This window comes from Pteropus alecto, unplaced genomic scaffold (assembly GCF_000325575.1).
Source record: "Pteropus alecto unplaced genomic scaffold, ASM32557v1 scaffold251, whole genome shotgun sequence".
NCBI lineage: Eukaryota > Metazoa > Chordata > Mammalia > Chiroptera > Pteropodidae > Pteropus > Pteropus alecto.
Window position 1 is genome coordinate 4,838,842 of NW_006431048.1, and position 22,204 is coordinate 4,861,045.

At 32.6% G+C, this 22,204-nt stretch overlaps 1 protein-coding gene across 5 annotated transcripts in view; it reads right to left on the reverse strand.

Annotated features, from left to right (window-relative positions):
• The window catches only part of SNX4 (sorting nexin 4), a 50,269-nt gene that overhangs the window by 17,769 nt on the left and 10,296 nt on the right, over nt 1-22,204 (reverse strand). For all 5 annotated transcript variants that reach the window (XM_006905583.3, XM_006905582.1, XM_025052139.1 and 2 more), the window contains 7 exons: nt 21,727-21,848; nt 17,736-17,871; nt 17,509-17,658; nt 16,872-16,919; nt 11,563-11,618; nt 6,723-6,795; nt 755-816 (listed from right to left, as the gene is read on the reverse strand). In XM_006905583.3, the coding sequence (XP_006905645.1) occupies nt 755-816; nt 6,723-6,795; nt 11,563-11,618; nt 16,872-16,919; nt 17,509-17,658; nt 17,736-17,871; nt 21,727-21,848 (647 nt within the window). The remainder of the gene's footprint in view (nt 1-754; nt 817-6,722; nt 6,796-11,562; nt 11,619-16,871; nt 16,920-17,508; nt 17,659-17,735; nt 17,872-21,726; nt 21,849-22,204) is intronic.

Sequence of the window (22,204 nt, forward strand, 5' to 3'; positions counted from 1 at the left end):
ATAGTTACAAAACAGTAATGGAGATATAAAGTGTAACAAGGAAAATAGTCAACAAAGTTGTAATAAATATGTAAAGGGGAAGGAGGGTACTAGATTTAGTGGGGTGATCCCTTTGTAAGTTATATAGATGTCTAATCACTATGCTGTACAACTAAAACTAATATATTATTGTATGCCAACTATAACTGAAAAAACTCATTGAATTGTACAATGTAAATATGAGCAACTAATTGTCTATTATATTTCAATGAAGCTGTAAAAGAAAAAAAAAGATTTGGATAACTTCTAAAATTTCACGACCTAATAAACACATACAAAAATTCACAAAAGGTTTACAAATAACCAAAATATGCAAGTAGATATTCTACTTTACACTAAAACTGCCTCCAGAGCAAAAACCCATCTTGTAGGTCTTCGGAAATCATAAAGTGACATAAAGGAAGACAAAAAAGGTGAAAATCACTAATTCTATAAGACAATGATTTCCAATGAAATCTTTTTGGGCATTCTGCCAAGAAAGTAAAAGGTACCACTCACTGCTTAAGAGTTGTTTCACTTTTATCTGCCCAATAGGTAAGATTTCCTCAATATTTTTTATTCAAAGAAAGGCTTTAAACGAGTTTGAAACCTACTACTACAGGATATAATTTTAAAATATCTTCAACCTTACAGAGTCAAAAATTTCTAAGAATTATAGTTCTCAGGCAAAAAGCTAATTAGAGCTAATTGTTGTTTAAGTTTATGTAATGCTTACCTGAAAACTCGTCCATAATTCCCATGTACTTTATATACACCATAGAGTCGATCTGCTACTCTCTAGAATATTTAAAAGAAACTGTTATTAGGTTAAAGTTATATATAGATTACTTAAAAAAAAAAAGATTTCATCCTCATTAATAAAAACATGCTTAGCACAATAAACTTGGAAAAGATGGAAAAGAAGAAAAAATTTAAATCTCACAAAGTTTTATCATGGGGAAAAATAGTGTCATCTTATGTAATCACTTTCATACTTCTTTCTATACACGGGTTTTAATTAATGTCTTTAAGTTTCCTATATCAAGAGTGATAATTTTATCCAACAGATTAATAGAAAGCACTTTAAATAGTTGCATAAAATCCCGCCTGATAGTACATAGAATATGTAAGCATTTCTTGTTGGATATTTAGTTAACCTAACTTTTTTCAGTATTATAAATAATGTAATAAGTATCTCTGAGAATAAGGCTTTTTCTAGATTTCAGATTGTTTCCTTATGATAAAGTCCTCAAAGTGGAATTTACCAGGGGAAAGAATATAGATATTTTCAATTCTATTAATAGTTTTATACATAAATGCTCAACAAATGCAACATATTTTTATGCTATTCCATCAATGCTCCTAACCAACAAACACATTAGATTTTTAATAACAACAGAATTATAATTTCAAATTTTACAAAAGACAAAACAAAACACCACAAGTAATTTGCTTTACTTTCCCCCAAAATGTTATGGACATGAATTGGAAGACAAAAAGTTAATCTCATATAAAACCCTGAAAAAAAATTCCTGGTTCACTTTCGAAATGTAAACCATGAGGATAAATTACCTCCCTAATTCCTTACTTGAATTGAGTAATTTGAGGAATTAAGACTTAACCATATTAACCCTTTCAATACTTTAGCTTAAAGCGAACAAACCACAACTGTAAATACTTGAAGCAGGCCTAAGAGTATCATAAAATGTTTTTCATCTCTCCTTGGCCTCCTCTGAAGAAACACATACAAACTAGACTAGTGGGCAGCACACACTACAGGTTTGCAGCTTGTTTTTGTAGTCTTTTGCAACAGTCATGCTCGTGCATGTTAGCACTGTCTATGGCTGCTTTCATAGCTCAGCTAAATAAATTCGACAGGGATCATACAGCCCAAAAAGCTGAAAATATTTACTATTTGGCCTTCAGAAAAAGTTTGCTAACCCGTGCAGTGGACTCAATTTTCAAGACAAAGCTCATAGTCATTTTTCTGCTTGAAACTTTCCTGGGCTGTTTCCACAACTCTAAACTAATTTTTATAGAACGTTATTTCCCAATTATTTTTTGAGAGTCCCAACAGTGTCAAAGGTTGGTTTTTTTGTTGTTTGTTTTGTTTTGTTTTTTAACGCCTACAACACCCGGTCTTGCTAGGTGGTCTCCCATCCAAGTAATAACCAGGCCTGACCCTGCTTAGATTCCAAGATCAGACAGGATCAGGCATGTTCAGAGTGGCATGGCCTCAAAGGTTGTTTTTTAAAGTGCTTCTATCATCAAGTAAATCTGGTAAACATTCTGCAGAATTTCTTAGATTTTAATACTATATGAATCATGACTATTCAAGAGAGAAATGGTTTGCAGTAGGGAACATTATACAGGACTGGCACTCCAAAGAACATAAAATGCAAAATGTCATTCTAGACCACTAACTTTTCTAGATCCTTGCACTTTTAAAGATGAAACCTCCTCCTAAATGCTGAGCATTTTATTATCCACTTAAGATATTAAACATGGGAGAGAGCTTGTTAGATAGCTACATACGAACAAATACTAGAAGCAACATAAGTATAAAATGCAAATCAAAAAAATTTTTCAAAGAAAAAATTTGTAAGTCTCAGTTAAAAGTTTATTTCTTTAAAGTATATCATTCCTGGCAGCTGCTATAGAAGGAGTTCTACCATAGTATTTTGGTCCATAAAGCATGATGAAAACAGGCAAGAGTTTTTATACTCCAAAAAGCTGAGCAACCCCAAGGAACTACTCTACTCAGGAACAAGGCAAAAATCAGACACTCAGCAGTTATTATTGGACCAACAATGTTTCTGGTATGAACTATTCATGAAAACAAATTGTTTTACCCAACTAAAATATGGAGTGACTTGAATCTCGATCATGAGGGCAGTGAGAAAGATGATGATGAAGCAAAGAAAAACTGTAAACTAAAGACTGAAAAATATCATTTCTAGAGAAAAGGAAAGACAAAAATGAAGAAAAACAAAACATGAATTATTAAAACCTAAAACTAGATTAAGTCAATGGTCATTGGTAATCAAGAATACTGGTGCCAGGAAAAAGAGGTTGTATCAATGATTTAGCCTAGACTACTTTTCAATTTCATGTTTGTTGACAAATCTTTCTTTTTGAAAACTGATCATCTGACAATTGACAGAGGAGGAGAACTGACACCTAGCAGATTCTATGACAACAGAAGAAATCGGACAAACTCATCTTAACATCCTCCCCAGCTCTGAATCATTTGGATCTATAAGAATGTCTCCCCTATCCTCAATGAAGTAGTAGGTGATTAAACAATTAAAAGGACAACATTTAATGGTGTTCTATTAGATGATCTTATTTTGAAAATATGGACACATACAGCTTTTCTTTTATTTTGAATTATTTCCTAAGGAGTTAACAATTCTAAAATTTAAGACTCTTGATACTTACTGCCAAAATGGTTCTCAAAGGAGCTGTATGTAATACTTTATACTGGCACCACCACTAAATATTTCACAAACACTAGATATTACTGTGTTTATAAATGACTAAAAATTAAATGTTACATAGTATCTTGATAATTATAACTTGCATTTTTAGAGTATTAGCAAAGTTAAACATTCCCTCTTCCCTTTTAAATTTTATTTCCCCATTTGGAGTCAGACAAATGTGAATTCAAATTTCAGCTCCTGTTTACTTTAGGGTTTGACTTCGGAGAATATATTAAACTACTCCAAGCCTTACTATCCTTTCTCTTGGAAATATGGAAACAATCTTCATCAAATGACTTTGTGAGATGACATTTGTAAGGTTCCTACCAATAAGTAAGGTGGCTCAGTGGAAATCAGTTCTCTTCTCCCTCAATCTACTTGAATTGACATCTTTTATCAATATACCATTTGTGGTGATTAAGAGCATGGGCTCTGAAGTCAGACAAAGGTTTAAATTCTAGCTCCATACATCTATTTATAGTGTGGTATTAAACAAATTACTTAACTTCATTTGCTTCTGTTTCCTAATCTATAAAATGGGGATAAGAACAATACCTACCTTCAAAGGGCCACTATGAAAATTAGGTAAGAACAACATAATATGCTTGAGCACCATGGCTGATATATAGTGGTAAATAAACATTAGACATCAGTATTATTTTTTGTTTTAGTTTACAAAACAAATTATTTCTCCCAAGTCTCATAACCCTACGAATAAGGCACACATTCACATAACAAATATTAAGTACTTAATTATATGCAAGGCAAATATTCCCATTTTCTGGGGGAAAAAAACAATTCTGAAAACGTACTGGATTTGTCATAAGGACCTGGCAAATGGCAGAGACAAGTTCCAAACCCAGCTCCTCTCAGTCTAAGGCCATCTGCCCTTTCTGGTTGTTCTGTTTCGATGTCTTAAATATTTAACTCTTTAACCTATCTGTAATTTATTTTTTTTGCCTCTTGTACTTTCAAAAGAATTCTCCTTGACAGAAAAGACAGTCAAATAAGTCTATTTTCATATCTATTAAAAATTCATCATCTATCTCAAATGGTATCTAAGCCTTCTTCTTTCAACACTCTGAATATCACGAAAAGGCCCTCCCTGTGGTGCTTTCTGCATTGTCTTGCAGGCTTCTGTCCACAAAGGTTTTGACCTTTCATTTTTACTTTTCTGTTACTATCCATGATTAAACAGCATTTCTGCCAATTTTAAAACAATCAGGATTTTAGCTAATCAAAAAGCATTCTATATTTTTCATTGGCATTTCTCTCATTTATACAGTCAGAATTTCAATCTGACTCACAAATCAACTGCTGCCTTTTCTTTGAAGAACTCAAGCTACCTTTCAATAAAGTTTCTGAAGTCTGTTTTCATAAAGTTGAGGACAAATATCTATATCCAGAATTCTCTTGTGTATTACGAACTCTTTGATGACAAGGTCAATTTCTTCAAAGGTTCTTGTCAAATATACATTAATTACCAGTTCTCCCTGGTCAGTTATAATTAAATTCAAGAAGCAATTTATTTTATTGCTTTTTCAGATCTCTTTAAATAAAAAACTGTCAGCATATATATTCGTTTATTCATTTATTTAATAAATATGCAGTGAGTGCCTTCTACAAGTTAGGCATTATCCCAGGGGTTTAGCAGTGAAAGAACTAAGCTCCCACTCAGTGGAGCGCACATACACCAGTGGGGGAGATAATTAACACACAAGTACAGAATACAATGTCAGGCAGTGTTGCTATACAGACAACATCAATGACAGAAAATGATGCGGAAATGATAGAAAATTGTGCCAGGCCTCTAATTTAAGTAGATTCTCTAAGTTTTCTGGCCCAGAAGACAAAGCAGTATGACTTGTCCTTCCATTCTTCTGGGGCGTCTTTGTCCTCTACCTCTACTTTCCAAAAGAACTGTTGCCTAGTTTGTTTGGGTAATTTGAAGGCAACTAAAGGCCTAGAAATTTTATCTTATTAATCCACAGTCCTTTCCAATACCCAATTCTTGACTCCAGTTTACTAATTCTCATGGGTACCTTTTTCTTTCTCTAGAAAGTATCTAACAATTTATTTAAAGAGTCCAATGGTACTCTGAATGGTTAAACAGGAAATTGAACAGGATCTTCAGAAGAATTTTTTCCCCTTATTCTGTTTTTTTACACTTATTATGAAAATCTTCAAACATATAAAAAGTAGAGAATAGTAGGATATACTTTCCAACACTCACTTTCAACAATTATTATATGGCAATCTAGTTTCTTCCAAAACTGGCCCACTCTCCACCCAGCCTCTTTTATTAAAACAAATCTCAGATAATATATTTCATTTCAAGAAGATTCCATTAGCATAAGATGTGATCCTAGACCTGGTAACCCAGTACCTTCAGAGCCTTTAAGGCAAGCTATAAGTTTCCTCTAGTTTACTCCAAAGGACCAGAGTGGATGACACAACATTTTCTGGGTACATTAATTTACCCAAATGTATTTTCCTCCATGTCTGTTATAGTCAAACTATACAGCTAAGTACAATGATTATTCCTTGATCTCTAGTGCCTTCTGTCATGGCAGACCATTATCTCAAATAAGTTCACTTAGAATTTAACAGCACAGACACTAGATAGCATAACATATAAACTATTTCACAGATCTTAAAAAAAAAAGCCTGGAAAAAAAGCAGGATATTATTATATGTAGATCTAAAATACCACTTATTTCATCATATTCCAACACTGAAATGGTAGGTCTTTTGACAAGATGTCAAAACAACCATATACAAACTACAAAGAAAACAACAGGCTAAAATTCTCCAAACTGTTTATGCCAGAAACATTTCACATTTTTTATTTATTTATTTTTTTTCAGATGAGACAACCCTTGGTTGACCTCACAGATTGCAAGGACCTTGTCAGCTTACAATCCCTTATTTTTTATTTTTATTTTTTTACACCTACAGCATCTGTTCTTCCTACGTGGTCTCCCATCCAAGTACTAACCAGGCCCGACCCTACTTATTAGCTTCTGAGATCAGACAGGATTGGGCTTGTTCAGGGTGACATGGCCGTAGACGATTTCACATTTTTTAAAAATGCAGTTTGGATGATGAACACACCAATTTGAATGTAAAAATCAGTTATTCATCATAAAACTTAAAAACATAACGATTAAATAAGAAGCACTTTGTACAAATGTGTGTCAAAAACTCTTGGGGACCACTTACAGCTCTGACTCGAAGAAGATGTGAGATGACAGACTGTAGTTCATCACTGTAGTGCTTTAGTTCAGTAAATCTCCTGAAACAGGAAACAATAAAACATCATTTTTTCTCAAGAAAACATATCAAAAATTGAAAGACAAAACAGAACTGTTGACCCTTGAACAACAGAGGTTTGAACTGAGCAGTTCCACTTAAATGTAGATTTTGTTTTCAATAAATACTGTAAATGTATTTTCTCTTATGATTTTTTTTCTATAGCTTACTTTATTGTAAGAATACAGTATATAATACATATAACATACAAAACATGTGTTAATCAACTGTTTATGTTATCAGTAAGACTTCTGGTCAACAGTGAGCTATTAGTAATTAAGTTCCTGGGGAGTCAAAAGTTATACGCAGATTTTTGACTGTGCAGGGGGCGGGGCGGTTGGCACCCCTAACTCCCACATTTTTCAGGGTAAACTGTAATTCCTGAGAATAATAAAACTGACTCTAATTAACCACATGCTGATCTTGAACATTTACACACCAATACAAATTCAAAAAATGCTAAAATAAAACCATTTAAAAAAATATTTTTAAAACCAAGTAAAGATGTCATATTTCATAATTTGTACTATTGGACTGAGACAGAGATACTATTTGTTGGTATGAAAAATTACTTGAAAACAAAACAAAACAAAAAAACAGGAAAAAATTCATAGTGCTTAAAGAATCTTAGGGTGCAGCCATAAACTCATGGTATCTAACCTCAATCTTAACACTGTTCAGTAATGTTTCCCTAATCTAATTAACTACCATTCTCCATTAAGATCTGAAATTTTTTATACCACCACCTGTCACTCTCCAACCAAGCTTCAAAGATTAAACAGAAGTCATCAGATAGAAACTACTTCCACCCCCACTTCCTGTCAGTAAACTTAAGAAACTTCCCATATCTACATCTATTATTTCTTCCTTCCTTCTAGGATCCTTCTTCCTATCCAATATTCTATTCAATCCCAGCTATACTCCACATTCTTATTTTGTAACTTCCTCTCGTTTTAAGCTCCTTCTCTTTAGTATATTAATGTAGGTGTCTCCTAGATTTACACACACACAAACACAAATTTCCTTGACAATGCACCCAACTGTTAACACCTTCTCAATACTCACACCTTTCACAGCGATTCTTTTACAAAGCATTACCTCTCCAGCAATAATCATTTCTTCCAGTCCCAATCACTGCTCAGCCCACTATGATCTAGTTTTGCCTCCAGCATTAGAGTGGAAAAATACTCCTGACAAAGTCACCTACTATTTTCATGTTTTTAAAATTCACCGATATACTTTAGTCCTCATCTTACTTGATCCTTCCAGCAATGTAACAGCTGACCTCACCCTCCTCAAAAATTTGTTCCCTTGACATCAGTGTCATTTTCTTGTGATTTCTCTTCTACTCTCTGGTCACTCCTAAAGTCTCTTTTGCAGTATTCACTTCCTTCACCCATCTCTCACACCCCAACTTTAGTGTGCAAAGAATTCCTGAAGTATTTGTTAAAAACACTGCTGAGGGCCTCTCAGTAAGACAGGAGTGTGAATAATCAGCACAACTGTACACAAAGGCCCTAGTGGGATGCAGGAATCTGAATTTATAACAAGCTCACCCACAGGATTCAGAGGCTGGTAATCCTCAATTACACTTTGGAAACGCCCTTAAAGTGTTGGCTTCTGCAGGGTTCAGTTCTAGGTCCTCAGCCATCTTACAATCGCTCTTTCAATCTATACATTCTATGTGACTTATTACCCACAAAGCTTCACAATGAGGATCTACAAGCTGCTGAATTTCAAATTTCTACCCCCAGCCCAACTCTCTCTCCTAAATGCCAGATCTATAAAGTCAACCGACTAGCAGATATTTGGACTTCCTCATATCCAAAACTCAACTTATCCTCTCTCCTCCCCGCCAACCTCTCTCTTGTATGTTTCCTAGCAATTTTAAAAATAAAAGCTTGGTGTCGTCTGTATGTCCTTCCTATGCATTCTTTCATGCTATATATTCTTTCTTTCATCCTACACATTCTACTAATCGGTCAGTCTATCTCCTAAATATTGCCCATATACTGTCTAAATATTGCCACATCAAAGTGGAAGACTCAAGGTCCTCTTCTCACTGCTCTTAACAGTCTAGTTTAAAGCAAATATCCACTTTGGCAATCCCTCTGAAACAATCTTTCTGGTTTTCTAGATTTTAAAAAAGGACAGAATAAAAATATTTTAGTGATGTAAACTATTTTAGTAATGGCATGAATAATAATTAACCTATTGGGCCAGCTAGACCTAGAACAGATTCCATATATTAAGAATCTGTTATAACGATGACTGATGTAGGCAATTCTCTTATCTAGAACTTAAGGCAAATGAATTCCAATACTAATTAGACATTAATTATACACTTTAACAAGCACTTAGAAGCAAGAAATTGCCTTGGTTATGTTATTGGTCATATCATATTTAAAATTCTATACAGTCATGCGCCACTTAACAACAGGGATACATTCTGAGAAATACATTGTTAGGTGATATCATCATTGTGCGAACATCACAGAGTGTACTTACCCAAACCTCGGTGACATAGTTTATTGCTCTGAGGCTACAAGCCTTATAGCATGTCACTATACAAAATAACACGAAAATAAATCAAGCATAAGAGAATATGATGCAATCAAGAAATGCAGTGAACACAAGATGTATAAGGCTGTTGCCAGCATTAACGCAGCATGCTCTTTTACAGCAAACTTTTTTTATTATGTAGAAAGAGCACACTCTAAAATAACAATAAAAAGTATGGTAAATACATAAACCAGTACATAACTGTATGTGCTATTCTTTTATAGAACTGGCAGTGCAGAAAGTTTGTTTACACTAGCATCACCACAAATATGTTAGTAATGTGTTACCTTACAACATTTAAGATGGCTACACCACCACTAGGAGATAGGAATTTTTCAGGTCCATTATAATCTTATGGGACTACCATCATATATGTGGTCCACTACTGACTGAAACGTTGTTACGTGGCACATGACTGTATATAGTATGGATATTAAATAAAATTTCACAACCTAGATAACCTGGTTAAGGTGAGAAAAGGGAAGACATTCAATTGACAAAATATTTTTCATTAAATTGAAAAGCACTCAATTGATAAAATATTAATATATTACTTAATTTAATAAATAATATAAAAATTAATTTGAAAAAGTCTCATCTACATGCTCCTCTAATGAATGTACACCATCAAGGTCATAAACTTTCCTTATAAGGTTTTTTTGGGAGGGTGACTTAGCTTTTTTGGGAGGGTGACATAACTTTAGCTCTTAATCTAGAGAATATTTTTTATCTCATATACCATGGATGTCATTATAACCCTTAAAAATAACCTCAATGGAATCTTAAATGCATATCATAAAGTGAAAGAAGCCAATCTGAAAAGGCTACATACTGTATGATATGATATTCTGAAAAAGGTAAAACTATGGAGACAATAAAAAGACCAGTAGTTGCCAGGGAAGGGAGGGATAAACAGGTAGGGCAAAGAGGATTTTTAAGGCAGTTAAAATACTTTGTATGATGCTATAATCATGAATATGTGTCATATATTTGTCAAAACCCATGTAATATACAACACCAACAGTGAACCCTAATGTCAACTACAGACTTTGGGTGATGATGATGTGTCAATGTAGTTTCACCGATTTTAACAAATGTACCACTCTGGCGGGGTCGCTGATAGAGTGGGAGTGGCTCTGAATGTATGGGAGCGGTGTCATGTGTAGGGGTCGAGGATATGTGGGAACTCTGTACTTTCTGTTCAGTTTTGCTGTGAACCTAAAATTACTCTAAGAAATAAAGTCTATTTAAAAAAAAAAAAACTCAATGGTCACCATCACAATTTCCTAATTAACAAAACTCTAAAATATTATTTTATATTCAAAATGTATATTAAAAACCAGAGGCATTATGTTAATGAATTATGGTTTATAAAGTCAGGCATCAGACTATGCAAACTTGGCCTTTGTTCGTCTACTGAGTACTTACACTATGTAGAAATTAATGCTTGAAGGCCTAACTAGAGTAATTCTAACAGACCTCATAAACTTGGTTGCCAAAAATGGAAAAGCCTCATCTGCCTAAGCACACTTCTAACTGAAAAACAACTGAACCAAACTCCAGGTAAAGGTCCATATAATGAAGAGCTTGATTTATCTACCAAATTCAGAGAATGAGCAAAACCAAAATCTTAAGACATACGTAGGTCCCATACTAAGAAAAATTATTTCTGAATATATGAGCTTCCTTTAATATAGAAATGCTCTCACAAATACCAAACTGACATTAATGAAGTCAAATAATTGACTTTATAAAATTATTATATTAGTATGCATTTATACCAAGTTTTCTTGGTATGCAAGGTAGAAAGTTTATTATTAAAATATAAAATGTATAATCTTATCTTGAGCTTTGTACATTTTTGACAAAGTCATATAAGAAAAACTATTTTATATGATATTAAAATTGCTTTTCTCACTTTTCTGATACCTTCAACAACATTTAATAAATCCTTCTAGAAAAAAGCAGTAGTTTACTTTTCTAAAATTTCAGACACTCACAGACTTAAACCAAATAAAGTTACCAAATTTCAAAAGCAGTTTTAGAGTATAAAAGGATTTCACTAAATGTGAATTACTATTTAAAATATTTAGCAAATAAAGTGCATACATTCAGAAATGAAAAATTAAAAAGATTGATAGGCATCATTCAAAACAACATTGTAACTGTTTATAAAACAAAACCTTACTTGTCTGGGTTTTTCACTCTGAATGTTGCATTAAGCGCTTTTAACCTGGAGTCTGCCTGGAAAAAATAATTTATTCACTTAATACAATTACATTTCAGTGTATAAATCCAAACAGTTTTATTTTGCCCTTAGAATTAAGATGCTCAAGTACAGTTTTTTTCATATTATTTGTGTCAAACACATTCCACATAACTAAAAAAAAAAAAAAAAAGTAGTAGTTATTTTTGAAAACACTACAAAAATAATGTTATAAATTAAACTGAATACATGGCATTCAATATCAAAGTAAAGCAACTATAAACACCAACATGCTAACAGGCATACTGCTCTGCATTATTTTAACAGAATAGACTGAAAAAAGTAGTTTACTTTTTCTCTAAATGAAGAAAAGTAATAATCTGTATATATAAACTAAATAAAACTACTGCTTTGAAGTTTATGCAATACCAAGGGTAATTCTCAGGTGGAATCCAAACCAAATGTGTATTGGTTTTTCCTTATTTTCATAATCAGTATTTTAGAAAACAAAGTACGGAAATGACAGTACTAAAGTAATAAATCTACTAAAGTAAAACAAGCCAGATAATACCAAATTACTTTCTAGCTGTCAGAAAATGTTATAAGAAAACACAACTTTTTAACTACCTATTCTAAGTTCTCAATTAAAAAAAAAAAAACAAAAAACCACCAAATTATTTTTCTGACCAAGCACAGAAACTACAGGGTTCAATAAAAGGTAGCTAAAACAGGAATCAATTTCGTAATGTGGTTTGGTTTTTAAAATCCCAATCAGCTTAAAAATTTTACATTATTCCAAATTTCAATGCATAATTACAAATATTCCCAAAATAATAAAACAAAACAAAAATACTAGAGGTCCCTACAATCCTTGCTAAGAAAATTTTAAAATGCAACATATAATGCTACTCCACAAACTCAGACTCCTAGAACTTCAGACCAAAAGAAACTCAAAGGAGGCTATCAAGAATATCTAAAGAAGCTTAATTTGTCACTGATTTCGGGGGACTGTCTTATTTCTAAAATCAGTATTTTACCAATTCTTGACCCTCCTTACATCTCAAGGGCAAACAAACTAATATTAACAAAAGTCTTTACAAATAAAAGCACCTATAAATTTAAGACATATGTTCTTTAAATTAATTAAAATCACTAAACAAAGTATTGATGACATAGTAACGTGCAAATGTGATTTTTTTAAATGATAATAAAATTACATAAAAACCATCGGTAAAGGAGAAAATTTTATTTTGTATCTTTTCATGAATCTCATACTTCTTAATACCACCAATTTTTTTTTAACTTTTAATATCACCAACTTACCAATTTAGAAGTCATATAAAATGTAAACCATCACCATCCTAATCTTTGCTTACCAAACAATCTGTCAGGTCAAGTCCATCACAACACCCAACTCGATCTGCTCATCATTTCACAAGATTCCATAAAAAGAGAAGCCGTCTAAAATGTCAACAAACTAGAAACTTCTCCCCAATGCTACATCTCTAATAAACTACCTGGACTGTTCCAAATCTGAAAGGTTACCATCGATCTTATCAGGTTCCCCATTCATATCTAAAGAAGCCCTTACAGAAGTACAAACTATAAAATTAGTCAAGGGATGTCATGTACAGCATAGGAATAGTCAATATTATAATAACTATGTACAGTGACAGACACTAAGACTTATTGTGGTAATCACTTTGTAAGGTATATAAATGTTGAGTCACTATGTAGTACACTGAAACTAATATACTGTATGTCAACTACAATTAGATATAAATTTTTAAAGTAAAATTAAAAAGCTCTTACATCATTGTTTCATACCACCCTATTTTATTTCCTTAACACAGCACTATCTGAAATCATCTTAGTTGCTTGTTCCTTAGCTATCCACTAGAATATGAGCCATTCAAAAAAAGTGCAATGTGAATGGTGCGCTCTGGAGTCGCACAAGGGCTGCCAAGCAATATTTTAAATCTGCTTCTTTTTGTTCACTGCTTTAACCCTATGCCTCACAATGCCTGACAGAATACAGACATGCAAAAAGTATCGGTTGAATGGAAAAAATAACCAGGACTATTCTATAACCCCAACTTCGCTTTCCCATGTTCTCCTTTAAAACTCACCTCTCCCTCCCTTTTCAACTCCTATTACATACTTTACTTTCCTTGTCCTGGACCTTTTCTTTCCTTTTTTCATTTCCTAATTCTTACCTTGCCTAGTAAACCACCACTCAGCTTGGACTCTCTCTAACAGAGGCCCCCGAGGTTGACTCCACTGCAGGTTTATTATTCAGGTCTCAGTTCAAATGTTACCTTTTCAACCATGGGACCTAGTTTGCCCAGAACAGTCCTGGTTTTTATACCTGTAGTCCTAGTCTAACTGGTAACAGTAACCCTTTTTATTCTCAAAAGTATTCCCATTTTGTCATCTTATCTCAAAATAACCACTGGAATAAAATCTCTGCTGTCATACTCTTTCACAAAGATGATTTATTTCCTAAATTTATATCACTTACAACTACTTGAAAGTATATTATTTAAATGTTAATTTGATGTCTCCAACTACTAAAATATATGCTCCATAAGAAAGTTTTCAGATCATTCAATAATTATCCACAGCACCTAGCAGAGTACCTGACACTCTATGGGCACCCAGCATTTAGAATCTCCATGTTGGCTCTCTCAGAGTTCCTGTGCAATACACAGATTAGCAGAGATTCTAAAGGCCCAGATCTTGTCTCTGGTAGTCCCTGCTTCAAGCAACAGGCAGGGTTCCGGATTCTCCTGAGTCAGCCTAAATTCATTTAAGGTTTGGGCGTATGAATAACACTTACTTTCATGTAAGTAACTTACTAAGTTAACTGAGTTAAAATATTACTTTAAACTATTTAGTTTATATGTTCATTACTCTAGAGATAAACTCTTTGCTCTCCTTTCACTGAATTGATTAACATGAGTATTACATAAATATTCAAGAAAAAAAACAATATACAGCAGTGATGAAAATATCTGTTGTTCATGTTTATGTTAAATAGAGCATAGATAAAAACAAACTAAATTTTTATAATTATCTTGCTAGATATAATAATTACTCTAAGATTGAATAAAATATTAACCTAGTAGGCCCAAATTAGAGATTAAATTAAAGACATCTGATAAAAGGAAAATTAAAGTAAGCTGACATTTCAATTTGAGGACGACAATCCAATAGCCAAGGTTAAATATTCTTATAAAATCATAAATATTTGGCCTGATTCAGAATGATCTCATTTTCATTGAAATATAGTTTCCAACACTTCCTTTACCAACCATCTTTACATACATTAATTACAGAGCTAATAAGTGAAAAGAGAGGTAATATGAGATGGTAATTAAGAAGGGCTCTGATTTAGGCCTAGACTTGGATTCAGACTCCATCACTTTTAATTATGTAATCTTGGGTAAGGCACTTTCTAGAGTTCCTCATTTGAAAGATAGGAATACTGAACTAACCTCAAAGTTACTGAGGCAATACTTAGCCAAAAAAAAAATACAGTATATTATAGTGCAGTGCTTGACACATAGTAAACATGTAATGCTAATAATACTCAGATAAGATACTGCTTTAGGTTCTAAAAAATGTTTTCTTTTCTCTTTTTACCATTTTTGACACTCTAAAATTATCTTCCTAAAAATATTCTCATCTATCACCTTGCAGCAATGGTTGTCATATTTTAGGAAGATGGGAATCAATATATCTGGAGTGAACTCTAGGATTCGGTATTTTGAACAAACAATTCCAACAAATTGAGATGCACAAAACTGGCTGGTTGTACAGTAAGAAACACTGAATGAAAAAAACTTTAAAAACCAAAAACCTAGTTGCAGGCTAAAAATAAAAAAAATACTGAATTATGAGTACACAGCAAGCATAATTCAACCTTTCTTGAGGGCTCTAGGTAACCCCTATAAACAAATAATACTGAACCCATCTATGATATAGTGAAGCTCTAGGGGCTACACAGGTACATTGGGATTTGGCCCCATATCAAATGCCCTCATACTGCAGTTTTGACTCTCATATCATTGTTATCCTTCGTTGCTAGCAGGCTTAGCTATCAATTTTCACTACTGTCACAGTGTGCCTGTCTCCAACAGTATTATTCGCTTTTAGACCTTTTAAAGTTTCTTCTAATATGTTGCAGCCTAGAAATTAGATAGTCAAGTTTGTCTGAATAATTATAATAAGATTAAGTGGGTAATATGTGAAAGGACCGAAGTATTTCTATAGGTATAGTAGTAAGCCATGTTACATCCACCTGAACATCTTAGAAGTTAGTTTTGTTTAAATCACAGCTTTCAACTGTGGTCAGGTTAGTGGTAACTGCTAAATACATGACCTCTGGATAAGTGAAAGGTGACTACATATATGTATGTATGTAGACAACATCACATACATATGTTTTTATGTATGGATGCATATATATGTTTGAGATAGTCTAAAAGTCTCATTTCCTTAATGGAAGAAAGGACTTAAAACAAGAAACGGATACAATGAAATAAGGAATACAAATTCTCTCCATTTTACTGCTGGTCCATTTCATTAAGTTTGACTTCTCAAATTATTTATATTGTATATTAAGTATTATTATCTTTCAAAGATTTTGTAAAACCATGGTTTTACCATAAGGCTACCCAAATATAATATATTATGTCTGAACACTTAAATAGCACCTACACACAAGATTCAAAGCAGTCAGTAAACAGCATAGTCTATATGGATGGAGAAATTCAATAGTTTTCTCAAGGTTGCCAAAGTTATGGCCAAAAACTGGGTTCAAGGACAAACAAGTAATGACTAAAACAATGACTAAAAATTTTTAAATTTTCTATTATATAAAAAGACATCACCAAAACAATTATATTTTAGTTTTGTCTTTTCCTTATTAACATATTTTAGAGTTCTCAGAAAGCTCTATCAAAATATAAATTTTTTAAAGTAGAGTTATTTCAAATCTACCTCTTAATTAAAATTCTAGATATCTCTCAAAGTCATTAAATACAGCCAAGAAAATTCTAATTTTTTCATGTAATCTGCCAACAAAATATTTATGAATTATGAGTTTATGACAGAATTAGATAACCGATTATATTTTCGGTGTAGAAAAAATTTTTTCTCTTTCTACTTTTTTTTGTGCTAAATTTTAACATTTAGCACAAAATTCAAAAAATAGCAAGTACCCATTAAATACATGGCACTGTGTCGGCAATTGTACACGAAAAACTATTTCATACAAATATTCTTACCTTCAGTTGAAACCCAGTTTCATTCACAGTCTCCTTCCAGTTACCTTCCTAAAAATTAAAATTAATTTTAGAAATCAATGCAAAATAAAACAACATAAGGAATATTCCAAATTAAATAAAATACCTATCATTCTATTCTTTTATCAGGAGAGATGGGAGAGAGAGATTTAAAAAATAATTATTTTCACTTCAAAATTAAACATACAGTCCAGATTCCAAAAGATTACCAAAAGATAAACCCAAGATTTTACAATTTGGGCTTCAAAAAACTAAAGACTAACTTTGACATCATTTAAGTGATATCAAAAAGTACTGCCTTTAGTATCTTTAAGTATTTTGTTAGCCAAAAGAATGATATAACCGATAATTTTGAAATTCAAAACAAACAAAAAACAATGAAATGCACACAAATTAACAAAGCTGCTCCAAAAGGATCCTTAAGACTAGGCATTTTAACTAGACTTATCGGAGTGATCACAAGTTATATAAGTTATATACATGTCTAATCACTATGCTGTACACCTGAAACAATATAATGTCAACTGTAATTGAAAAAAATTTATAAGAAAAAGCATTCCAAAATTTTAAAAATTCCAAGTCAAATGAATATTTAAAAAACTAAATAAAAGAAAAATACCTGTGTTAAAAACGAATAGAAGATTTTGTCTCTACAAAGGATGGGATGTGAAACAACTCTCAAGAGGAAGTTTTCTAAACCAATTCGTCGTCTTTCTACAAAATCTGGATCCATGTTGTCAGCGGACAGTTTATGCCAAACAAATTCTGCCTAGGTAAATAAAACAATCATGAAAAATAGTCTCAATGTTAAATACTTCTGAACTATACTGCCATTTCACTTCTTACCCTTTTTTCTGGTAGAGGCGGCACAACAACATGTGGATAGTAAACTAAAAGGTAGTTTCTCAACAACTCAAATTCACTGTACCGCCTCCATAGTGAGTCTGTTAGGACACTCTGACCATCAATGTGTTCAACTGACCTGAAAAGAAATACAAGATTCCCATCATTTTTAAAAAATACAAATTCATGTACACAACCTCCTTTAAACTTTATAACTCCATTTACTAAGTGCTTATGAACCAGGCACTGACAAAAGAACTTTTCATGGGTTTTTTTTTTTTTTAATAAGATTTTATTTAAGTCAAACTGATGATATGTCAGGAAGCAAGATTCCAAATGCTCTCATGTTTTATTTAATCCTTACAACAACTCTATGAAGCAGGGATTGTCCCCATTTTACAGATGAGGAAGCAGCTGCACAGTAGATGCTCTTTCTACAATCACAATGATCTGTGGGTAGAGCACTTAGATGCACCTGATTCCAAAGCCCTCACTCCTAACCACTCTCCTTCTGTTACAGAAAACCTATTGGACTTAAAGAGAACTATTCATATTAGGAACATCCTGAAAGGTTCCATGTATTTAGTTAACGTAGGATAACTGACTGTATACTATAACAAAACCTGGCTTAGCTACTGATTCATTAAATAAAAAATACCTTTAACTGCATTTCTGCCACAATGAGAGAACAACATTCATGCCGAAGACCAAGACACTGCAAAATCTCGCCTTGAGGTTATAAATGAATCGGATCCATCCAAGAACCAGGAAATATCCACAAAAGTAAAATGTTAATTAACTTTAAAAGGGTGATGGAGTAAGGATGCAAAAATTCACCTCTAGCCCTATTTTTAATATTAAGAGCTTCAGGCAATGTCATGTCTCATCCATATAAAAGTCCAACTTACAGTTGGAGGAAGTTCAGGTAAATCATATAAAGTACATTTGAAATTATTTTGACTACTTAAGATTTCTGCTAGCATACTCACTGTTAGAAAGCAACATTGTTCTAAACATTATCAGGACCTTCCTATTTTCTAATTGTTTGCTTGACAATAACTTAAAGGCCCTTTAATAAACATGTGCATAACCATGATGTGCATTTGCACAGTAGAGCATAAAGGCACAGAATAAATCAGTCTTGGAATAAAGTCTTGAGAAAGTATATACACTATGTTGTGTTCAGCACAGAGATGTTCAACGTTTTTATTATTTATATGTTAAGTTTGCCACAAAATTTATTCACTGTGTATTAATAAAAAGAAAACAAATTATAAAATTCTAAATGTACAAATGGCTCCTTGGCAAAAATACAGGATTATTAAATCATAGTATGTTACAAAGAGTTGACCTAACCATTAACTATGATTAATCCTATTCCAATTCAAATTCTCGACTTCAGTGGAAAAAACATCTAGGTTAATATCCAGTTTCAAATTATTCAAAATCATTACCAACAGAACCCACACCTTGCTAATAAGTAGTATAGCTATAAGCAGTACAGGCTATAAACAGTATATCTACAAGGCTGTTAGAAGATCTGCTAAGAGTTTAAAAAAAATGACCACTTAAGGTAGGGTGTAGTCATTGGAAACTGAATAAAAACAGAAGATTTCATTGGACCACAAAACTATCCCAATCGCTTAACAAATATTTAATAGCACATAATTAGTTTTACATGCAACATTTAATATAACCCTCACAATAAAGCAGATAGCATCATTAGCCCTGTTTTACAAACTACTAGAAGGCGGGTGGGGGAATTACTAGAACTAAGTAATGACATCATACTGCCTCCCAAGCCACCGAGGCATTCTTATCTATTCTAAAAGAGGTATATTACTATCAATTTTTAAAGGGTTCATATTTTATGAACACGAAAACACAAAATCCCTGGAGAAATTAAAAACCTCTAATTTTAGGCTTATTTAATCTTAGCCTACTAAACTGTAACACTATTGGCAATGGCTAAATGGGCTTTCTGCTTTCTATAATGATAAAAGTTCAACTTTAGTTCTTATCGAGGCCCAGTAATATTCATATTGTCCAAGATTATCTGTATAACACTAAATTACAGAAAGAATCCTACATGATTTAGAAATTCAAGAGTTCTGGAGTTGTTGAAGGTCAGTGAACCTTAGAGGCACAGTAGATGTTCAACAAAATAATCAGCACTAATCTAATAATCTATTCAAAATAGCAATTCTCAAAGTGAATATTTATATGATATGGGGTAAGCAAAAATTTCTTAAAATAGAGAAGACACAATAATAAAGGAAAAAGTCAGCTAAATTTGACTACCTTAAAATTTAAAGCCTTTGTATTTTAAAACGTAATCAAAAGTATGGTCCATGTAAATTCCTGGACCCCACCCAAAATCTGGCTTAACAAATTCTCCAAGTGATTCCTATATATTTTAAAGTTTGAGAACCACCATTTTAAAATAAATTTATAACAAAATACAATCAGGAAAATCAACTCAATAATATGTCTGTGTACCACACATTTACTGATGATCTACCTAAATATGTATTTGGAGTGTAGCTATCTTACTCATGTACAGTCCTTTCTAACTTCCAGTTCCAACATATAATACTCTATTCATTTCATGGTCAAGAGTAAACAACTATAAATTATTCCAGATTATTCAAATCAAGAGCTGTTCCAGCAGTAAAAGTAATCAACAGCTAATTTCATTGTTTGACTGGGTAAAGAAATAGGCACATACTAAAATATCCTTATTCGTTTTAAACTTAAAAAATTTATTTAGAAAGCTAGAGATAACATTAATTTCTAAAGTATGATTTTTTAAGTGGCTAATTTAAAAAAAATAAATAACCCCTCTCATGGGACCATGTTTTTTTTATCACCTTAAAAATCTTTGTGATACATGTCACAAAATGACCAAATTTTTAAAAAATCCACCTTACCTCTTTTTCTAAAATTCCTATTGCACACAAATTTCTCTTGTTTTTGCTTTTGTTTTTTTAGTGGAGAAAGGAAACTATACTTACAAAGAGGATTTTCAGAATTGTCCACAAATTAAACAACTTTCACCAAGATTTTAACTTTCATTTTGGGTAGAACCACAGACCTGGAGAAAGCCTTGAAAAGTTACAGGGTTCAGCCTTAAGGCAAGCTCGGAGACTTTTGGTAAAGCCTATGAAAATGAAGGGTTCTTAATTTTTTTCCTTAAAAATGTATTCACTTTAAAACACGGTTATTACTCTTAGTCAATTAGGTCTGGTACTTCTATTATTTTACTTTACTATCATAAAGTTATCTCATATCTGTTTTAATTGAAAGTATTTCTGCTCAGTCTGCAAAGAGAAAAGAACCAGTCAGTGTAGTCTTTATGTAAACTGTTTATAACGAGCAAAATAAATTGATTCTTCCCTTGCCTTTCTCTAGACAAAACAATCTAATTCCTTTAACGTTTTCCTTATGAGGTATAAGACAATTTTTCTGGTGAGTTTTGATTTCTTACTCCGTGTTTTATTTTATCTTGTCAATTTTACCCCCAAAGTCTAATGTTGCAGCCTCAATTTTTTTCCTGTTAATATCTCTGTAACTCCCGACTATCCTAAAATGACTTATTCTCTCCTTCTAGACTTCTTTGTCAACCACCTCCACTTACCTAAATCCACTTAATACGCCCCTGAGAACCTGGTAACTTTTCTCAAAATTGCACAAGGACTGTATATAACACTAAGAACTCCACCAAAGCATGTGTCAAGTAACACTCCAGGACGCAAAGTATTCTACTAACCTTTCCTCTCCCCCAAAACAAGCACATTAGAATATAGCTACCAAGAATACCATAGTAAAAGACACACCTCAATTTACCTGATAAAAAGCAAAGAAACAACAAAAAAAACCCCACAATCCCTAAAAAGACAGTGACCTGTAAACAATTCCGTTATACCACAGAATTTACACTCGCAGCTACCAAAGCTGCTTCTATCCAAACCCAGGCCTAATTCTGATCACTTACCTTGTTTCAATGAGGTAAGCAGTATATGTCTCTTGCATGTTCATGGCATTTCTTCCAGTTCGTTTTTCTGCTTCTGACACACTAATTTCTATCTTCTTCAACCAAAAATTGTTTTCTGTCATCTGGATAAAAACAAAAGGAATAATAACACCTTTAAGATGGTAATGAAAAACGTCCCAGCTATTATAATAAAATCCATTATTGGTATATATTTCAAGCTAGCTCCTTGTAATTCTTAAATTGCTGGGATTAGCTAAATGACAGCAACAAATGATATGTCTCACTCTATCAGCATATTGTAGCACATTAAGCTTTTCCTGAAGCTATTTAAATAGATATCATACATTTAATTATTAAAGCATAGATAAAATAAGTGAAAAAATAAAATATAGACATTTCATGTAAGTGACCAAGAATAAATCTATATAGAAATACATAAGAAAAAAAATCTAAGAACACTTTGTAGAAAGATGAATGA